At 36.9% G+C, this 23,286-nt stretch overlaps 1 protein-coding gene and 1 long non-coding RNA gene across 6 annotated transcripts in view; both read left to right on the forward strand.

Annotated features, from left to right (window-relative positions):
- The window catches only part of LOC126756368 (GTP-binding protein Di-Ras2-like), a 128,473-nt gene extending 109,297 nt beyond the window's left edge, over nucleotides 1-19,176 (forward strand). For all 5 annotated transcript variants that reach the window (XM_050469397.1, XM_050469398.1, XM_050469395.1 and 2 more), the window contains 2 exons: nucleotides 18,307-18,418; nucleotides 18,534-19,176. In XM_050469397.1, the coding sequence (XP_050325354.1) occupies nucleotides 18,307-18,418; nucleotides 18,534-18,609 (188 nt within the window). In that variant the 3' untranslated portion in view covers nucleotides 18,610-19,176. The remainder of the gene's footprint in view (nucleotides 1-18,306; nucleotides 18,419-18,533) is intronic.
- A 3,646-nt stretch (nucleotides 19,177-22,822) lies between these two features.
- On the forward strand, nucleotides 22,823-23,286 carry LOC126756371 (uncharacterized). Its single transcript, XR_007666577.1, has 2 exons — nucleotides 22,823-22,879; nucleotides 22,946-23,286. It is a non-coding gene; the product is annotated as an uncharacterized LOC126756371 (long non-coding RNA).

Consider the following 23,286-nt stretch of genomic DNA (forward strand, 5'->3'; position numbering starts at 1 on the left):
CATGTTCCTCTGCAAGGCTAGCTGTAAGTGGCTCTAAAGGATAATAATACTTCAATTGAAAGCAAGTGAACGTTGTATGTCACCTTGCTTGGTCACTTGGCCAGGTGGTTTTATACTTTTGCTACTTGTAATTTAATTGAAATTTGTATGGATCAACGAAAATGCACTCAAATCAAATTATTCTTGTTAAATGAGATGACAACGAAAATGCGCTTAATTCAGAAGAAAATTGTTAAATGAGATGGGTGTCAATTAAGAAGAAAATATATAAATGGAGTTTATTCAGTGCACTCACGATCATATGAATCAATGTAAGTGGTTTATCAATTCTGTCCCATCCGTAATAACAAAAAATGTATATCAAACTGTTTTAATTGAGAAATACTCATGAAATTTAAACTAAAAAAGCGATTTTTGATGTTAAAAAAATTATTAAAGTTAAAAAAAAAAAAATTAAATAAATAATAAACTGTAAAGTATAAAGATAATATGGAGGTTAAGGCGGTTTATATCCCCTCTTTACATTAGGTTACTCATACGACCCATCAAACGGTGCTATTTTGTTGGTGGGGCGTATGAGTAACCCATAGTCAAATACAATGTTCATGCTTTTACTGCCAATTTTTATTTTAATTTAGAATTTAAAAAATTTATGCAAATAGAACCAAGAATTATAAATATACATTGTGGCAAAAAGGACCCGGAAATTGTAAATAAAACGTACTTATTCATCAATATTTGTTTTGTCGCCTTCAAAGTTGTCCCCACCAGATGTAATACACTTATGCCAACGATTTTTCCCATCCTAGAAACGCTCTTCATTTTTGGGATGGCATTCAGCTCCTTCCGCCAATTTTTTTTTATTCTTTTGATAAACTGAAAACGGGTTCCACGTTCTGCCCTTCGGAATATATTCATGATGCACAAAACCATGAATATCCAAAAAATCAATAAGCATCATCTTAAAATATCTTAATTATTCCCATTGACATATTTTTCACATAACCTCAAAATTTATGAGAAATGAAAGTATCCAAGTTTTTATATTTGAAACTCAATAGATTTATTTTATATTAGTGGATTGTATAATAAGTATTAAGTGTGTTCAAGAACCAATGTTGTCAATGTTGTATCTGCAATAACATAACCAGCCTCCCTACTTCCTCCGAAGTGAGGACTCTCCCGGGGAATAAAACGCCTCTTAAAGTCTTCTCATTCTTCGTTAATTAAGGAGGTGCTTGCTTTAACATCCTGTTTCGTTTTGTCTTTTTTAAATTTTTCTAAATTGTCGCTTCACGATTCTTTTTGCTCTTCTGCTTTCTACGTTTCTGCCAGGTTGCATGGTTTTTGGTCGCATTTGGTTGTTGACTTGTTATCAGCTACCATTGGGTCGTGCTCTTCCGTTGTGTCATCAACTTCAACATCTCTTTCTGCAAGTTCTTTTATCTCATCTTTTGCATTCTCCTCAATTTCCAAAGGAGACATTTTATTGTTCACATCATTAAATGTACATTGCTCCTCAAAAGTAATTTCCTCTACGCGCAGCTTGCCTTCCTTCGATATGTCATCTATGCGAAGTTTTTCGAAGGTTATATCTCCTATGCGCAGCTTTCCAAAAATAATATCTTCTACGCATAGCTCATTTGTTCAATTGCTTTTTTGTTTTTTAACATTCGCAAAGTGTCGGTGACTTCATACGATAGATCTTCAATTTACCAATTATTACACGACCTGCTGTATTTTAATGTTAGTTCGCCAATATTTCTCTCCATGCAGATCTATAAGTTCTTGAGACGGTCTTCGTAAAATTCGATTTCAGTTTCATCTACAGTATTTATATTTATTTTGGCTCTGCAATTGTAAATCGAATTTTTTCCGCGTTTTTCTCTATTGCCTGCTCTATGAGGTTTATCATTTTATTGGCAGTTGGGCTATTTCCTCTAGCCCCTATGTCCATCTCTTTGGAAGCTAGTACCTTTTTGAGCTCCTGGACTCGCTTCCTATTATTTTCGGTTTTCCTCCATATACATTTTTATACCCTGAAGAGGATATACTAAGTTTGTCGCGAAGTTTGTAACACCCAGAAGGAAGCGTCGGAGACCCTATAAAGTATATATATCTTCACAAAAGTTGTCACAGGTTATTTTCTAAGATAATAATGTAATATACGAAAGAAATTGTTCAGATCGGCTTACTATAGCATATAGCTGCCATACAAACCGAACGATCGGAATCAAGGGCTTGTATGGAAAACTTTCGCATTTGACGTGATATCTTCACGAAATTTGACATGGATTACTGCTTAAGGTAATAACATAATCTCCGAAAAAAATGTTCATATCGGATTACTACAGCATATAGCTTCCATACAATCTGGACACATAGTTACTAAAAGAAATGCACCTGTGAAGAGTATATTGCAACTGAAGTTAACGTTTTTTCTTGTTTATTATTATTTTTTTAATAAACTGTTTTTATTCTTCAAAAAATCTTGTATGTAATCGTTTTGGTCGGTTGGTTGACCTTGCTGCGCCTCGATTCACAGCCGCTGAATATTTTTTTAAATAATAGTTTTTACACAGCGTTTAGTTTCGTACTAAAACGGCTTATGTGATCAAATGAATACGCGGGAACATGCAGCCGTCTTACAATTTCCTTATTAATTTGCCTGTGTAAATAACAGGGCTTTTATATTGCCTATATACATACATATACATATACGTATAGTAGGACTTTTACGTCTGCCACAACTCTCTTGGCAAGTTAGGACCAAATCCTTGATATTTCCTGTATTTTATTCATATACATAAGTCCTACAATTTTGGACCGAGCTGCTTATCCGGCTCGAAGGACCAAATGTTTAAATGAATAATTATCAGCTTGAATAAGGTCTTTATTTTTCCCCCAACAGTGGTAAGAATCTAAAGAATCAAACAGTTTGATATTATAATTCAAACAAAAAAAATCACCTGTCTTCCATGTAAGCGGGGAATGAGAGGGGGAAATGAAGAATTCCCGATACTTTCTTGACAGGGTGTACAAGCACTGACTGCATTAATAAATCACTGGAAGGTCACACACGGTGAAGGTAACCACCGCACAATAGCTTGAAATTATTATATAATTAAAATTAAATTTTAATAAAGAAATAAATGAATCAGTGTATTAAAAAAAACAACAAAAATCCAGCAACGATCCACAAAGCGACGTAAAACTCGACGTTTTTTATGGCTATGTACTTACATGGCGCCTGCGGAAATCACACATAATTGCTAGTATTGTAATAAAATTCGTAATGTTTGTTGGTATTGCTGTAGTTGTTTTTGCATTTTTGCCATTCACTAAAGTGACCATTGCACTTTAAGCTCCACATTGCTCTTGCATTATTACCAACGCTACGAATACATGTCTTTCCGCCTGTCCATCTTTGTATGTCATTCCATCCGTCCGTATGTTCGTCCGTCTGTCCACTTGTTTGTCTACTTTACTGACATGTGCGCACACCGTGAACCAACGAAATACCGGCAGTAAACCAAAGGGAAGCCGCAACAACCGTCTGCTCGCTACTCGCATTCAAGTATATTTCGAACGAAAACATATTTATATATACTATATACTACATATATGAATGTGTATATAAAAAGTCAATTGAAAACTGCCCGGCTTTTTATCCCTGTCCAAGGTGATACATTGATTATCCCCAACTTTTCGAACATTCTTTTGAGGTCTGAGAACAGGAAATAATTGCTTGGAGCCAGATATGGAGAATACATTGGATGCGAAAGGAGTACGTAACGTTTTTCCGCGATTTCGTCTTTTAATCGGTCTAATAATGCCACTTAATAGTCGCTGTTGATCGTCCTGCCTTTTGAAAGGTAGTCAAAAAAAATATTCCATGGCATCCTAAATTACATACACGCCATAATCTTGCCAGCCGACTTTTACGTTTTTCCATGCTTTGGAGCCATGTTTCATCCATTGTCAATTCGGGTTTTTTACGCTTGAATATCTCCAAACACCGCTACGAATCATCAACTCGTCACCACACCTCAATCTCTTCAACATTTATTTAATTATGATATATGCATACCCAACCTAAGGGGCTAAACTAAATATATTGAGTTGATGTAAGCAAAGGATCGGAATTCAGTATTTTAAAGATATGAGGTTAAGGCCAAGATCAGTTCACATATAATTTAATGGGTCAGTAGGGTAATCTGGCCTGTTTTTTTGACATTTTTTTTTCATAGAAATTTTTATTCTTCAATAGAACTTTTTTCACATATCATGAGGTATATCGTGGAGTGTATAAACAATTTTTTTCGGAATTTTTTGATGACATCTGTCGGAGAAATGGCTGGATGAATGAGATGCGTTTTTTTCACTGGCGGACACGATTTCTCATGTTTGGATCATCTGAAACACAAAAACCCAATTTATTCTTAAAAGTACGTGAATGGTTATCGTACCTACTGGAATCATGAAAAAATGTTGATAAATAAAAAGTAATTAATTATAAAAAAATTAAGCAAGTCAATTAAGTAAATCGTTTGAGTAGTTCGACCGGAATCATGTCCGCCAGTTTAAAAAAGTGAGTTTTGAGAAAAACGCGTTTAAAGTTTGAGGTGTGCACTCCGAGCGCTCCGAACGTCGAGCGGTATTATTATTTTTGGGCCTTTTTCGAAACCTTCCAATGGTAAAGTGGATTTCTACATTAATTCTAAGGGTATAAGGGAACAGAAAATGCAAAAAAAAAAATTTTTTTTAAAAGATTACCCTACTGACCCCTTAACGGGTTTAAGTCAGGTGGAAAGCCCGAATTCACAATATAGGGCTTATTGGACACAGAAAAGGTCTGGGCTGATTGCATAAATTTTTGGCATTGTTCAGATATACTTGGAAACTTCTTTTCAAACAATTTTAGTATATACAGAATAAAGTCTACGTGATATAAAGTCAACTGGAAGTTCGAAAAACTTCATATTAGGTTTATATAAAGGGAAGCATTGGCCTTCAACCCATTTTTGACACGAGGAAACACTTCTCCCGAATTTCAATGAAACATCTCACAGGTAGACCGACATTTTCGGTATTTTCACTGCGATTCACATATTCGTTATGTATAGCTTGAACAATTTTTAGACCAGAGATGACACTACTCGTGCAAATTTTTATTCGAATACATTAATTGCTTCTTGATTTTTACATTGGAAAGTAAAATAATCACATGGAATTTATAATTGTGTTATATTGGAAGTGGCCGTGGTTGCACGTCGATTCAGCCATTTCCGCACTGGGATATAGGAATGAGAAAAAAATTCCATGTACTAAATTCGGTCGACGTCGCTTGGTCGGGTCCCGAGATTTGTGATTTCACCTAAAAATGGGCTTTGACATATCTGCCGTCCAATTTTTTCACCGACTTTTATAAGTCTTTCCTATCTTATCTTTAGTGCCTATGGTACATTTAGTTTTTGATTTATCGCAGTTTTGTAGTTTTTAACAAAACCGTTATTTGGGTAGAAAGCGGGTTTATAATCCGATCTCAGCCACTTCCTCGCTGTTTTCCAAGGAACACGTGTATCAAATTTCATTAAGATATCTCAATTTTTACTCAAATTGTTTGCACGGACGGACGGACAGACAGACAGTTACTCGGATTGCAACTCATCTCGTCACCTTGATCGTTTAAATATACGTATTATATATATCCCTATATCTATATAACGGTAAATTTTAGGTTTATTCTTTGTAGCAACATGTTTTAAGCGTTTAATAAGGGTATATAATATATTAGGGTGTTTTTTTTTCTTATTGAACTATTCATTTTTTTCAATCTCATCATGAAATTTCCTTGAAATACCCTAAAAAAAAATTTCCTGAAACTTTGAGCCCTTAATTATTATTAACATTAAGGACTGGACCAAGGCATGTAAAAATTTTTCTTTGAAAATACACAACAATCGTGATTTTTATCTTTAAATTTTTATAGCTCAGAGGCATTTTATGGCATAGCTTGACTTTAGACACATATTCCTCAGTGCCTATTGCGACAAAGTCGAAACTCACACCGGCGAGGTAGTACGGGGCTCTATACCTGATTTTTCCACGAAATTTGCAATTTTTTGGTCCGGCACTCGAAGTGTAACCAATTGAAAAAGCCATAAGTTCGGTTTGGAAAATTATTTTTATTTATTTTAAAGTACAAAATGTGTGAATATAATCATAAATTCAGGACCAATTCACTTTTGCTCGATATGACCACCTTTTGCCTTAACTATGGCCTTGAGACGGTCAAAAAACGAATCGCAAGCTGCCCGAATGTGACTTGCCGGTATTTTGGCCCACTCACGGACAATGGCTTTCTTCAGCATCTCGAGTCTAGTGTATTTTTTACTTCGGACCTTGCTCTGGTGGCCAACCGATAACTTAGATTCTCAAAAAAACTTTATTAAAAGCTTTATTCACATTAATGTGTTTGAGCTCACGAATAATTGCTGGCTGTGATTTTCCAGCTAAATATAAAGCAATCACACTATTACGTTTGAATTCCATCGCTGATCACTTTTTTTTGCGTTCACTTTTGGCAAATCGCTTTTGTAGACTTATGAACAATACTCCGCACTGTCATTCAGCAAATTTTTATACAGCTGAAAAGTTTACTTTTACTTTCTACCCTAAGACAAAGTCAACGTTTCTAAGTACAATAACATCACTAATACATTTTACCTCACTCTAAGCACTTTTAACTTCCCTTCTTTCTTCTCTTGCCGATGACAACTTCTTTATCGCACCGTGTATTTCGGCAACGTGAACGGTTGACGCATTATTAAATAGCGATTCGACCATGCGGCAAGCAACCGCTCTTGGATTTCTAGCTCAGCGATTAGTGCGGCAGAAGAGAACGAAAGTAATTGCTCAAAGCAAGCTATTTTGGTGGATAAGGTGTGGGGTAGTCGGAATTCTTAGTTGGAGGCTGTACTGTAATTCTATTTTTTATTTTTATGCTTTGCTTGGTGGGTCATTTGATTTTGCAATTTTTCCTCTTTGCTAACTAAATATGTACATTTTACTTTGATTATTTGAATATTGTTTAATGTAACTTGTTATTTTTCATTTTATGATTTTGTTTTTCATTTTTATGTCTTTTTTATACCGCAAATATTCCGATTGCTCAAGGTCGCGCGTTGCTTTCGGCATTTTCAAGCATTCATTTTTGGTGTGTCAAAGTTTTTTGCTGTGCCTGTACATATGTATGTATGTATTTACGCTTTTTCCTCTCCAGCTACACTCAGGCGTACACTTCCTTAGAAGCATAAATATTTTACGGCATTTTTCGTCATTTTTTAAATTTCTTTAAGAACTTTTTATTTTTTTTTTTTTTTTTTTCTTTTTTTTTTGAAATTTTAATGCTTTACTTAATTTCTACAACAATTCAGTGTTGCTATTGATTTTTGCGAGTTGTGTAAATCATGGGCAATTAAAATGCCGAATAATTAGTCGAAATTTACCATTTTATGCCTTGTTAAATTTTATAGCAATTCTACACAGTGTCTTTTTGTTACGCTATTTAGCTTTTTGCCTTGAAATCCCCTACCAGTTTTGGAATGTTTTTGGTTACACGTTTTTGTTTCAATTCTTATACCCTGAAAAGTGTATACTTTGTTTGCCACGATGTTTGTAACACCCAGAAGGATCCTACAATGTATTATATATATAACGGGTGAGCCAAGTGGAGCTACTTTTTCAATAAGCATTTTTTGACAAATCAGGCGTGAGTCGTGTCACGTTATTTTTGCCCAGTATTGTTTGGCATTTTATCACGTAAAGACTTAAGCCTGAACAACGTTTACAAATCGTTCAACTTTTTTAACGTAACCGTCAATGGCTACCGTTATCGCGCCATGTTAACCGACTATTACATGCCTGAAATTGGAGCTCATGATCCCGGAGACATTTGGTTTCCTGTTGAACGGTACCACTCCTTCAACTTAATCAACATTAAGAGAACACTTCGGTGAGCAGATAATTTCTCGTTATTGGCCGGTCCATTGGCCACTAAGATCATGTGAGTATCACACCGATTATAAAGTCTAAGGTCTATGCGAACAATCCCTCTTCAATTTAGGAGAACATCGCGCGTGTAATTCGCCAGTTACTAGTCGAAATGCTTGAGCGAGCCATCCAAAATTGGGCTCAATGGATGGACCATCTGAGACATAGCCGCAACCAACATTTGATAGAAATAATCTTCAAAAATAAATGAAAAAAAATGTTCTTTCAAATGATAATAAGCATTCCCCAATAAATTTGAAATTTCTGTGTATGTTTTTTGTAAGTAGAGAACCTTGAAATGGATCACCCTTTACAATATATTAATGGGACGATCAGAGTTGATTTAGCCATGTCCGTCTGTATACATACACACTAATCCTTCAGTTTTTGGCATATCTTCCAGAAATTTTGCACACATACTTTTCTTACCAAGACGCTGTTCATTTATCATTTATCGAAACCGAAATCGGACTACCATAACATAAAGCTCCCATATAAACTGGACAAACGGAATCAAGTGCTTATATGGAGTGCTTTGTTATTTGACTAGATATCTTCAAGAAATTTGGCATGCAATCTCCGAAGGAATTGTTCAGAGAGAACCACTATAGCATATAGCTGTTATACGCGCTGGCCGATCAAAATCAAGATTAAAATCTTTTTATACTCTCTTATGATGAAAAAGGGCACTTGTGAATGATATTATAGGTTCGGTGCAGCCGAAGTTAACGTTTTTTTCTGGTTTTGTGATAACTTTTGGTACAACAGTAAACTTAGGTCAGTTTAGTGCAGCTCCCATATACTAAATCATTATGCTTTAGTTTAGCAGACTTTATGCCCAGTATCCCGGATCGAGTGTGATTTATCTTCAAAAACAAAAACAAAGCTTTATATTAAACAATTAAAGAATGACTAAGTTCGGATGTTACATTTTTTCATAATAATCAAATTGCTAGAGTATAAAATCGTCGATTCTACCAAAATTTAACCCCCTAACCCATTATTGCATGTTATTAATATTATAATAATTTTTAAAGTCACACTTATTGAATTTCTGTAATAGAAAACCGAAGTGATAAACGCAATCATGCGGCCACCATGGTACACGCGAGTGGATTTTAAAAATTTCGAGAAAAACTTTGCATTGAACGAACACGAACACGGGTCGAATTTTTGTATGCACCCAACTCGATTTGTTTTACATGACCACCACAGTCACGTGTGCAGAAGTCCAGATGCTGATCCTAATTTTCGACGGATTTCGAGCGTAAATCGGCCAATGCTGCTGAAATTTGACGTTTGATATTTGAACGAAGTTCATCAATCGTCGCTGGCTTGTTGGCATAGGCCATAGACTTGCTGTAGGCCACAGAAAATAGTCTAACGGCGTCAAATCGCACGAGCGAGACGGCCAATTGATTGGGCCATTAACCACATATTGTGCAGGTCCATATCATCCAATTCCAAAATATTTGGTTATCATTGAGCGGTAGCGATTCCCATTCTCAGTAACGTGCCATTCTTGTTCATCACGGAAGAAGTAAGGCCCAATGACGCTGTCGGCCCATTAGCCGTACCAAATGGTAATTTACGTGTACGTGTGGATTGCTGCCTGACCAATAATGCATGACTCGCTTATCGTGTGTGTGTGTTTAAACACTATGTTACAAATTATACGCAGTTAAAGTTATGCATTCAATGTACTGCATTCATATAGTACACCATGTCGTATGAGCAACACAGAAATTACAAATTAAGATAAAGAACTCAAAGCATAGGTAAATTCAGATATCACATTTACGGCGTCCAACTTTTAATTATTTAATTCTAATTTAGGAATAATTTTTGGAATTAAAATAATCGGATTGTTTTTGCAGACGAAAAAATCTTGAATTAGAATATTCAAAGATCTAAAAAAACCATTTTATATATGTATATGGGAAAAGAAAACTAATTTAAGCGAGATTTAACCTGAAAAAAGACTTCAAGGAGAGTTTAAAAAAAACATTCAACTTCGCAAATAACGGACGCTCCAGTGTATGCATATGTGTGTACTAGCGATAAAATATTCCCTCATCCCTACAGTTGCAAATTCCCATTCAAGCATATTGCCTCTAAATTGCTTATTTGCATGAGACTGTGTGGGTGGCTGCACACCCCCAATATTGCTGCCATAAAAGTCTTAAATGGACTCGCAAAAGTAATATATTATCAGACAGCTGTTGCCAGTGCCATTGCGGGTGCACTTGAAAATCTGCTCAATAAAACATTCAAATGACAGAGTGAGTGCGAATATTAGCGGTTTTGTGTGGCACTTTCCAATGCCTGCTCGTTGAGCATGGAGAAATCAATAAAAATTTGCAATAACTTGTGTATGAAGCATGTATATATTGTGTGTATTAGGGTGGGTAAAAAAAATAATGTTTTTTCGCTTGCTATTCTGAAAAATCGGTTGATAAAAATAATAAGAAAAAAATATAACCGTTAGGCGGCGGATCTTTCCGTTACAATTAAGAGCTCATAATTGGAGATCCTTTCTTAGAAGTGTCTATCAACCACTTTTTAAGAGTCTTCTTCTTTATTGGCGTAGACACCGCTTACGCGATTATAGCCGAGTTAACAACAGCGCGCCAGTCGTTTCTTCTTTTCGCTACGTGGCGCCAGTTGGATATTCCAAGCGAAGCCAGGTCCTCTCCACTTGGTCCTTCCAACGAAGTGGAGGTCTTCCTCTTCCTCTGCTTCCCCCGGCGAGTACTGCGTCGAATACTTTCAGAGCTGGAGTGTTTTCGTCCATTCGGACGACATGACCTAGCCAGCGTAGCCACTGTCTTTTAATTCGCTGAACTATGTCAATGTCGTCATATATGTCATTCACCTCATCGTTCCATCGAATGTGATATTCGCCATGGCCAAAGCGCAAAGGACCATAAATCTTTCGCAGTACCTTTCTCTCGAAAACTCGCAATGTCGACTCATCAGTTGTTGTCATCGTCCAAGCCTGTGCACCATATAGCAGGACGGGAATTATGAGCGACTTATAGAGTTTAGCTTTTGTTCGTCGAGAGAGGACTTTACTTTTCAATTGCCTACTCAGTCCGAAGTAGCACCAGTTGGCAAGAGTTTTCCTGCGTTGGATTTCTAGGCTGACATTGTTGGTGGTGTTTACACTGGTTCCAAGAAAGGCGAAATTACCTACGACTTCAAAGTTATAACTGTCAACAGTGACGTGAGAGCCAAGTCGCGAGTGCGACGACAGTTTGTTTGATGACAGGAGATATTTCGTCTTGCCTTCGTTCACTGCCAGACCCATTTGCTTTGCTTCCTTGTCCAGTCTGGAGAAAGCAAAACTAACGGCGCGGGTGTTGAGGCCGATGATATCAATATCATCGACGAAGAGATGGTGAGTATCGATTCCCCTTTCACGGGTCTTTTCCAAAATTTGGCGCATGGTGAATATCTGTCTGTCGGTCTTTCACACAATACGCTCTATGAAACCTTATACGCGATGTTGAGGAGGCTTATCCCACAGTAGTTGGCGCAGATTGTGGGGTCTACTTTTTTGTGGATTGGGCAGAGCACACTTAAATTCCAATCGTTGAGCATACTTTCGTCCGATCATATTTTACAAGGAAGCTGATGCATGCTCCTTATCAATTCTTCGCCGCCGTGTTTGAATAGCTCGGCCGGCAATCAATCGGCCCCCGCCGCTTTGTTGTTCTTCAGACGTGTAATTGCTATTCCAACTTCTTCATGGACGGGCAATAGAACGTCTGTTCCATCGTCATCAATTGAGGAATCGGGTCCGCCTTCTCCTGGCGTTTTACTTTCACTGCCATTCAAAAGGCTGGAGAAGTGTTCCCTCCATAATTTTAGTATGCTTTGGGCATAGGTCGCTAGATCACCTTTGGGGGTTCTACAAGAGTATGCTCCGGTCTTGAAACCTTCTGTAAGCCGCCGCATTTTTTTTAGAATTTTCGAGCATTACCCCTGGCCAGCCTGTCAAGATCTTCATACTCACGCATCTCGGCCTCTTTCTTTTCCTGTCGCTTCCCTCTTCAACTCTCGGTATCTATCCCATCCCGCACGTGTTGTGGTCGATCGTATCGTTGCGAGGTAGGCAGTCTGTTTTTTCTCCGCTGCGACACAGCACTCCTCGTCGTACCAGCTGTTCTTTTGCATTTTCTGAAAACCAATGGTTTCGGTTGCAGCTGTACGTAAGCAGTTTGAAATGCCATGCCACAGTTCCCTTATACCTAGTTGTTAACGAGTGCTCTCAGAGCAGGAGTGCAAGCCGAGTAGGAAATCGTTCGGCTGTCTGTTGTGATTGCAAGTTCTCGTCGAATCTTCCTTGTGTTTTTTGACGTGCGGGTGCGAATCTTGGCTGCAACAAGATAGTGGTCCGAGTCACGTCTAGTAAACTAGAGTTACTTTGGACAATAATCTATGCTACATTCCGTGCAGATATCTTGTGAAATTAAATAGTTTTCCATATAAGGCCATGAGTTTGATCGTTCGCTGATTGGAAATTTCACATAGAAATCTCAAAACCTGAGGAACTAGTTCATAATATACCGATATACGAACATGACTGAATCTCCTATGTTTCCTTCACCAGACTTAATGCACCCTGTTCAATCGTAACAAATTCGACACATTTTGAAGAGGATAGGTTATGGTGATACGACAATGTCATGTGAAAGGATTATCGGTCAGGGAGGTTCTGCTATGTGTTTTTTAGGGAATGGCAAGGAATCATCCCTCCTTCGATTTCCTTCCCTCTTGCCAAATTCTTCATTCGGGCCTCTACTGTTAACAAGTAGATTAGTTATTGAATAAATCGCGCAATGCTGCTAGAGCTTGGTTGGGAGCTTTTAATGCATTCAGCTTGTAGTCCAGACCTGTTACAACGTAATTAATACCTGTTCCTGTCTATCGCAAACGATATGGCTGGTGCAAAATTTGCTTCAAGAAAAGCTTGAGAAAATCGACACACCCAGTTTTTTGGAAATAAGTTTCAGGATTCCAATGAGCTAATCATTATGAAATTACTTTCACAACACGCAACAAGTTATCGAACAAAACGTTGCGTATTTGAACTGAATCGAATCACTCTAACTATGCTAAATAAAGCCTTCAATTTACTTCACTAATAATGAATTTATTTTTGTATTTTGTTTTCGTTGAATATTAATTATCAAAAATTTGTTATCATTGTCTTTCTGTTTGATTTATTATACTTTGATTTGATAGAGTTCAACTGCCGCATATGCCGATCAAATTCCGTCGAAATTCACTAATTTCTCTAACTTGTTGAAATTATTGCTTTGGCGAATTGACCAAAAGCTCGTAGTACATACAAACACATTCTACTAAAATTCGTAATAATTGAAACAAAAATATTTTCAATAATTTTGCTTCAATAAATCTATACGTGTACCACATGTACAAGAAATATGCGGTATTTACATAAATATTCGCCTGCCTTGTAGGAATACTATCAACATTGTGAGAACAGTTTTTCATTTTTTATATATTTTATACATTTTATGTCTACTTCAGCCAATAAATTAGACCTATTGAGACTTTTTAAGAGAGTAGTTAGTTCTATTCAAATTCAATTCCAAAATTTTTATATAAAAACCGCTCTTTATCTTGGAGTTTGGCTTAAGAACTACACATATATTCGCTATCTAGTTTTCGGTCGCTGTTCTCAAGGAATTGGTCTCGATAAGGGTATTGATAAACTGTGGTAATTATACATTTTATTAATTTTTAGTATAATCCTATGATCCCCAGCAAAAGACCCGCTTTCCTAAGGCCCCAACCCAACTTGAAGAGCAATGCACTTCACATAGTAACTAATATATTGAAGACTTGAACCACAGCTAAAATCAGTTATACTACTACGAGCAAGAACTAGTAAGACTTTGTTCATAATTTTAAAATTCCTAATTTATTCTTAAAATTCTATGTCATCCCCTTGACCCAATAAGGAATTTCCGGAATATCGTTCAATGCCCTTAGCGATTCAAGTTCTATGTCTTCAGTTGACTCAAACCATTTTCCCGGGGCGCGGTCGTTTGAGTTTGTTGAATAACTAGAAGTCAAACGGAGCTAAAACAGGCGAATACGGTGGTTGCGGCACGATATTAATTGAAAATTTGGCGAAAAATTCACGAAGAATCAATGCAGTGGCTGACGGTGCATTATTATGGTGCAAAAACCAAAAGATATCGGCCTATAATTCCGGTCTCTTTTTATGAATAGCTTCTGGCAAACGACGCATAACACTTAAATAGTATTCCTTGGTGACATTTTGGACGCTCTAAAGGAGTTCAGAGTGCGCTACAACTCGATAATCGAAGAAAATCGTCAACATAACCTTGATTTTGATTTTTGACCTATTTTGACGTGGTTTTTTCGCCTCCGCTCACCTTTTATATGATATTCGGCGGAGTGTCGTAAGCATGGATCCAAGACTCATTTCATGACATCCTGGTAGTCGGAAAATAGGCGTTAACAAGGCACTGCTTTTCGAAAAAATTTTATGATTTTGGAACCGATCGTGTTTTCACTTTTCTGTGGCCTGAAAGGTCTTTCAAAATGATTTTCACTGATCCTTCTGATATTTCAACGATGCCAGTAAGATTTCTGACTATTATGGGGTCAGTAGGGTAATCTTTTTGCAATTTTTTTTTTACATTTACTGTTCTCTTATACCCTTAGAATTAATGTGGAAATCCACTTTTCCATTGGAAGGTTTCGAAGAAGGCCCAAAAATAATAATTAGGGGTATGCCAATTTTTCAACGTTTATGTCCATCTTTGTATGCTTTTTCAGTACCTCAAACTTTATACGCGTTTTTCTCAAAACACACTTTTTTAAACTGGCGGACATGATTCCTGTCTAACTACTCAACCGATTTGCTTAATTTTTTTTTAAATGTTCACAAAACGCATCTCATTCACCCAGCCATTTCTCCGACAGATGTCATCGAAAAATTCCGAAAAACTTTATTTATACACTCCACGAAATACCTCATGATATGTGAAAAAAGTTCTATATTAAAAATTTCTATGAAAAAAAAAATTCAAAAAAACAGGCCAGATTATCTTACTGACCCCTTAAGAATTTTTTAAACCTATCATTACCTAAAAATGGCGGTTGCATAATATTTCAAGACACAATAAGAATAGATGTTATATGTTATTATTTAATATTTTTTTTAATTTTTTTTTAAAGAGAGAAAATAATAAACAAATCTACTTGGTGGATCTAGTAACAGTTTTTAAGTCAAATCTTTTTTGCAAATCTTTTCCTACAGAGTATGTTGGATACAATAAAATGCCAAAAACAATATGAAATTGCACAATGATTGTCAAAATATGAGTTTATTAACTCGAAATATTTTCAGCTATTTGTCAATTGAGGCGAAAAGTTCATCGGTTGGGCGAATTGGTTTTTGGGTTGAGTTATACGTTCTGCTTTGCCGCCATTTCGGATTACACAAATTCAGCAATTAGAAGTTTGCTGAATGGAAACAGATTTTAATGGTTTTACGGAAATTGTTGACGAATTTTTAGATACAAAATGTAACCAAAAGCAAAATTTAAGCAGGAATTTGTGTATATTTGCATGTAGACTTACATTATCCTATAAATTTTTTAACAAATAAAAATATCAATAAAGTAATTGCTCGCATTTCGATGCAGCAGCAATTTTAATGACAAAAGACATGAGCTATCCGAGTTATAACATACGCGTGAAGCGCATGAAACTTCAAGCGACTAGACCAAAAGACAATATCGCACAATTATATTATGGTCAGTACTTGAACCTCGAACTAATAGGTATGTCGCTACAGACTCGCATACGCCCTGCCCAGTCAGCCCTCTCAGTCCTTTCAGTTCTTTCAGCACTGTCAGCCCTCTGGTTTCATTCAGTACGTCGTACGTTGTCGTACTTTGTACTTTGCCACCAAACATACTTCTTTGCTGCCATTTTTTTACACTTCTGCAACTCGTCCGATTTCTGCATTGCAGTTCTGAGGTTTTATTGGCCAACTGGTATTAGCATAGCAACTACTGAATGGTGTTAATAGCTCTCGTTGTTGTTGTTGTTGTTTGCTGATAATCTTGCGCAGTTGTACATAAGTAAATGACAAAAGTTTGTATTGCCACGAACTTATTCTGTGGCTATTTTTAGTCATTTTGCATAACAGAGTTGCATTTCTAACACACTTTATGCAATGAATATGCATTTGTGTATGTGTGTGACTTTTCGTTTGGCCTTGTTTAGTCTACATATCTGTACATCGACTGATTCCTGCTAGCCTCTGAGTTTTGCATGAGCATAACCGTTTCTCCACATACTTTGCTTCGTTCAGACATTTTGGTAACCTAATTTCCTTTTGATGCCTATGGATTTTGCCAAGACAAATAGCATCGTAAGTGTATAATTAAATTTTCAAATGACTTTGTGCCTTAAATGCAATTTAGGACTTTGACATTTAATGCAGAAGGAAACGGAAATTTTATCTCTTTTGGTTTCAATTTTTTTAACATTTCTCGAAATTCCAGCACGAGTTGTTATTTTAATGCAATACTGATTGAATGTTGTACAAATACGTACACCGAGACTAGTAGGCCCGTAATCTATTAACAATTGAAAAGTCCCGTTGTTATGTTGATGTTAGTTGAATTTGCTGTATAGAGTTTAAATTCTGAGGGTTTCTGTTTTTGCTTGACAAAATATCGTGGTACTACAGAGACCACTGAGCCAGAGTCAACGAGGAATCTCTGGTGTGAAGATTGGTTAAGTACATGAAGGTGGTACTCCTTGCTGAATGGAACATCATGACTGCTGTCGTCAATCGCCGTGACTGATGATGATAGCCTCGCTGGTTTCCCTGGTTAGTAACAGGCTTGTATTTGCAGGATTAAAGGCATCGATGGGCTGATGGAGTTCGAGATCGTGATCGTGAACGTCTGTTGCTGCTTTTGCTGAGTTTGCTGATCAGCTCGTAGAGTGCGGCTATCAGAGTCTCAATGGCGCTCTCCAGGTTGTTCAATCTGTGCTCAACAGAGTACCTAGTGTCTTGACTGAAATGTGACTAGAAGTGATGGAACCACTGTTTACGATGGCCTGGACGTGAGCTGGGAGGGCTTGATAGCTGGTCAAGCGTGCTCTTATTCTACACTGCCCTCAGGACTCTGCACTTAATATCAGGTAACAGCGCCAACCATTTACTGCGAAGAAATTCTTCTGATGCACTGGTGCCAGTTAGGGCCTTAATCTACCCGAGAAGCTGGCTTAGCTTCCTATTCCTAAGTTCAAGCTCTATCAACAGCTTGTACAACTGACGATCAACTGAATCGATGAAGCGTTTAATGAGGTTAGTTTTTATATACCCTAACGTATATTGTGCTGGTGGTGCCCTGATGATGTCGGAGAACTCCTTTAGCACTTCAGACTTCAAGGCACCGACGACTGCCTGGTACATGGTGTTATCATTCCTGATGTTTCGCGATCCAAGCTGTGCCTCCACCTGAATGAACCAGAGCTTGGGATCGTTGGTCCATAATTAAAGGACTTTGAGTCATATGACTGCCATGATGTGTGCATCGTTATTGGGCTGGACGTTGCGGTAAGGATAGTGATTGTTGAAGTTGCCTTGTACCGCATTAAAATTGATGTTTGCACCAGGTGGTTTGTTGTATGTGACAAGAAGGCTATTTGTTGTATCGAAAAGCACGTGGTGAGCGTCTCCGGATAAGGATGAATTCTGCAGCAATTCTGTTGCTCTGTCTCTGCTATTCTTTGATTTTGCTGATTTTGCTCATGGCGAGCGGGTGAAAGATCAAGAGTCATATTCGTTGTAGGGTTGACGCAATCCGTTTTAGAGTTGCTCGAAACGCTATGAATCGATTTCGCACTGCGTTTATTCTAGTTTATAATGCGCATCCTTAAAGACGCTGTACAGTGCGCACCGAAGACGTGAATCACTGTCAAACAGTCCAAAAAGTATTGCCTCATTGAACACCACACGTGAAAAAAAAACAGTATAACTACAGTACTAATAAACCAAAGCCAAATTCTCATAATTTTTTTATAAAACTCGTAAGCAGTCTTCCTGTGTAATATTTCAATTGCTTCCGCCATGGAAAACTGTAATTATTGTATTTTTGTTGTACATTTTTTTTAAATATGCATTATATAAATTAACTTAATGGTTATATATTTTTTTCGCAGACAAGAATCGCATTGCCAGTCCTTCCGTTTCGGGTGATAAAAAGTTCAGCTTGGCCGGAGCTGTTGATCCAGCCACCAGCAGCGGCGATGCCAAGCTAAAGCCCAGATCTAGGTCAGTATGTATGCCAATTATTTGTTTTGCTCTTTATTTACCACCCCCCACACCGCTTGTTTTGGTGGGTGTGGTGCTGATGTATGGCTAATAAAGAGTATGCTTCAAATTGCAGGTCACTCATACGCCGTGCATCACGCAAAACCAAACAGCAAATCAACAACGCGTCCGATGACTGTAATTTGCAATAAAGCAGCGGAAGGAGGCAAGCGTGAAAGGTTGATAAGGCGAAAATTGCTTGAAAAGCGCTAGCAAATATACATAATTATATAATAAATAATAAATCACAGAAGCAAACGGATAACAACATCAACAAAAACAGAAACAGAAACAGAAAAAAGCAAAAACACACAAAGACAAGCAGAAACTCAAATTCACAATTGTCGACATAAGCATGGGCGAGTGTGTGTCTGTGTGCGTGTTGGTGTGCAAGTAAGTAGGCATAGATGCGTGTGTGTGTGTACATTGTGAATATATATTAATTAACAGTCGTCAAAGCGAACTCACCGCAATGATGGGGAGAATGATAACGCGGAAAAGATTACACATTTTGATATGAACGCTTAATTCAAACTACTCTACTTATATAATATATAACAATAACAAAAACGAATCAAGATACGGTTTTGTTGTCAAGTATGTGTGTGAGTGTGTTTTACATATTATAATACAAACATACTTAGGTGGGTGTGTTTGTATAGGCAAGCATTTATTGCGGTTAAAAAATGACAGATTAACGGTTTGGAGAAATTAGAAAATATGTAAACAAATATTTACAACATTTACTAAAAACATAAATATATTGTAGTTTAATATCGCACTAGTTGTTATTCAAATTTAACAAAAAATAATTAGAATGATAAGCGCAATTTTTTTATAATCATTAAAAGATAATTACATACACATGCGTTTAAAATATATAAATAATTGACTTGGAACAACAAAAAAATTGTTTTTTATGTAATTATGTAATTTTTGATAATAATAAGCCTTCTCATCGTTCGACGCTTGTGACCGATTATTCAAATACAAAAACAAAAAAAAACACATTTTAACCATTAACCACTCCCCGTATTCACCTGATATAGCACCATGCGACTTCTTCCTTTTCGGAAATATGCATTTGCCCATGAAAGGAGAGTGTTATGCAGACGTAGAGGCCATTCAAAAGGCTTGCACCGGCATACTGGCGGCCATACCGGCCAAGGAGCTAAAACACTTGTTCGACATGCTTTTGGACCGTGCAAAAAGCTGTATTAAAGCAGAAGGAGACTATCTATATAAATAAAAATGAATCGTCAAAATGTATGTACGCGCATAACTCAATAACGACTGGACCAATTTGGCCAATTCTTTTTCTTAAATATTCGTTGAAGTTCAGAGATGGTTTTTACGGCGAGAAAAATTCGAATAATTTTCGGAAAACCCCTAAAAACAGCCCTTTTCTTTTCCCCATACAAACTTTACATATGTACATATGTACATATGTATGTATGCATATAAAAATGAATGTTTGTTTGTTAGTGGATCGGGAAAGGTTTAGAAACAAAATACCTTATACTTTTCATGAGGAGAAGTCGGAAAATTGGACAATTCCAAAAAGTAACATTACATACACATTTTTTTCAATTTTTGTTTCTTTTATTTTTCAATATTTTGATTTGTAAATTATTTGAATCGTTTAATTGCGGTCGCTTGCTTTTTTATTCCGGCTATCCAAAGGAAAAATTATTGAAAATTATTCAATGAAAACTTTATGTGTGTTTCACACATTGTGATCAATTGCATATTGAAATTTGTTACGAATCCACGAAGAGCTCGCCGTAATATCGGTCGGCGTTCTTTTTGCCATCAACGTAATCAGCTAGCAATCGTAACGATATCACAGCACGACTTTTTAAACAATGGCTGCAATGTTTGACGGTCTTTATCTTGAAGCAACCGTTGGTATATATGGTGCTGTTAGATGCTGAATGTATTCTGTTGCGTGTTGCTGCACCCACACATTCTTCTTTGGATGCGGATGGTGATTACACCAGATCAAATTGATGAAATCATTTCAGCGGAAATTCCTGATTCAGAGATAGATCCAGAATTATACGAAGTGGTGAAAACCAATATGGTTCATGGACTTTGGGAATCTTACAATCCCACTTTGGTTTGTATGTCAGACAATAAATGCACGAAACACTACTCATGTGCTTTTCTTTCGGAAACGGAAATGGGAAATGATGGATATTCACTGTATCGGCGTCGCTCACCAGACGACAATGGCAGAACATTTAGCATTTAGAGGTGTGAATATCGACGTTAACAACACATCGAAGTTGACAACACGTGGATCGTACCATATTCGCCACTTTTGTCTAATTCACATTCAAAACTCATGTCAATGTTACAGTTATCAGTGAAATCGATCAAATACGTTTGCAAGTACGTCACCAAAGAAAGCAACATAGCAGTTATTGGCCTTGAACGATATGAGATCAGCAGTATCAAATGGGTCGATATGTGAACTGCAATAAAGCGCTTTGTAGGATATTTACTTTTGCAATTCATGAAAGTTTTCCGACTGTTTTGCGTCTCGCGGTTCAACTTCATTTAAGTCATCGCGTATTGTGAATGGTACAGTGTGTGCAACATTTTGAGAAGCATGCCAGCAGTAGCATTTGCTGGAACATGCTAATCACTGGAAACAGACGAAGGACAATGCGATAGTACTTCGCATGCCACTGAAGTTCGCATACTTTTATTTTGACAATTCGCGTTAATTATGGGATACGAAAAAATTACATTCCCGATGACATTTTACATTGTATTCGCTAAGAATTGGAAATGGGCAAATTTCCGTTGATACTTCCAGTGGTTTGATATCAATTTCACCTTCCTTTTGTCAATTCACTTCAACGGAAGATGAACTCTTATCCAAACATTGGCCAAATTATCGTAACTGCAATTGCTTGAGTGCACGCGCAATTTTAGCTGCCAAAAATACCGATGTTAATGACTTAAACTGGAAGATTCAAAGTCAAATTCCGGGAGGTTTGCGCTCATATAAATCGATCGATCGTCTTGACAAGGAACACGAAACCGTAAATTATCCAGCAAAATTCTTTGGAGAGCCTTGATATGCCCCATCATCATTTGCGTCTCAAAGTTGGATCTGTCATTATTATGTTTCACAATCTTCATGCGCCGAAACTGTGTAATGGAACCGGACTGATTATGACGCAGTTATCGAATACAAGGGACAGCCATTTCAGTTCAAACGTATTCAATTTCCAGGGAAAATTGCCTTTGCGTTGACAATCAACAGGACACAAGGAAATCGGGAAATGCTATGTTTTTCACACGGCCAGATATATGTGGCGTGTCGACGAGTTGGAAATCCCTCTTCTCTGTATATTTACGTACCAGAACAGAAATCAAAAAATTATGTTATTTAAGCTGCGCTACATTAAAAAAATGTAGAAAAATCATAAATAAATCATTTTCGACACAATATAATTTCAACTTTTTTCCATTTCAAAACACATAATTTCACGCAGGACAACGGCTGCGGGGTCAGCTAGTTTTGAATAAAATAAATTGATTTTAGACATTGCGTTATATAAAACAACAACATTTTTCAGTTAAAAAGTACAATTGCATTTTAATTATTTAATTTTTTCAACAACTTAATGTTTTTAATTATTTTTTTTATATTACAAGATCTAGGTTCGCATACATATCGTCTTGACATTGTAGGAGTCTGTGCAAACGAAAAGCTAATAAGAAATTTATTGCAAATTGCAGGACACTCATACGCCATGTCTAACGCAAAATCAACAGCAAATCAACAACACGCTTGATAACTGTAATTTGCAATAAAGCAGCGGAGGAAGCACACGAAAACGAAAAATACGTAGTACACAGAAATAATAGGGTTTTTAAAAGTTAGGTTAGAAAACGCTTAGTATAAACTTGACTTGAAAGCTTTTAATATGTATATTTGGTTTATATTTTTCAGCCAATTTGCAAGTCGTATATGCGCTCATCGCTGCAATCTTAATCAACATGGGCACAATTGAATGGTGTCGTCTCTTCACCAGTGTCCAGGACATTCAAAATTGCTTATTGTTAGCCTTCCTTGGCGCTGAAGGCGAAACAGTATAGCAATAGCATAGCTGCTTACATTTGCCAGCCGCGAGGGATAAATCAGAGTTGCTGCGGAAGCATTTTCTTAAAGATCCGAGAGCATCAAATGAAGTCCCGAAATTTTGAATGGCCGAGTTGACCAGACCAACACATGCTGAGGAGCATATTGAAGAGTCGCTGGAATTGTTAGAAAAGTTCAACAATTGTTGCTAAAGTGCTAAAGTGAATTTCGAATCTGAAGCGGAGCTAAAGAAATCCGCCGACGACAGTGTTTGGAATATGGAAAATTAGCCAATTTGAACGCGCATGCAATCACTGCAGCAGGTTAGTTATGAGCACTTGAAATCGAAAATAAATATTTGAGTAACATCCTGTATTTTAAATTTACAGTTGGGTACAGAAAATATCTTCAGTGGGTCTAATGATTTACGAAGCTTTTTTTGAAGCAAGCTCAATCGAAAGGTTGCTGATGTCAACAGTAAGTCTTTCCTCGCTGTTAATCATGCCCCTGTTGGATCAGAAAGTATTCAAAGCGGATCATCCAATTGTATTTGTGATACAAAGAAGACCTCTCTACTTTGTGCATTGGTCCATATTGCACCCCAGAGGTTTTATAAGTTCTAGTTGTCTAGAAACATTATTTTGAATAATTAGATTTATATTTTTTTTTATATAATAAAAAATAATCCATAAATAAGTATAGTGAAATAAAATAAAAATCTGAAAGTTGA

This window comes from Bactrocera neohumeralis, chromosome 4 (genome assembly GCF_024586455.1).
Source record: "Bactrocera neohumeralis isolate Rockhampton chromosome 4, APGP_CSIRO_Bneo_wtdbg2-racon-allhic-juicebox.fasta_v2, whole genome shotgun sequence".
Classification (NCBI taxonomy): domain Eukaryota; kingdom Metazoa; phylum Arthropoda; class Insecta; order Diptera; family Tephritidae; genus Bactrocera; species Bactrocera neohumeralis.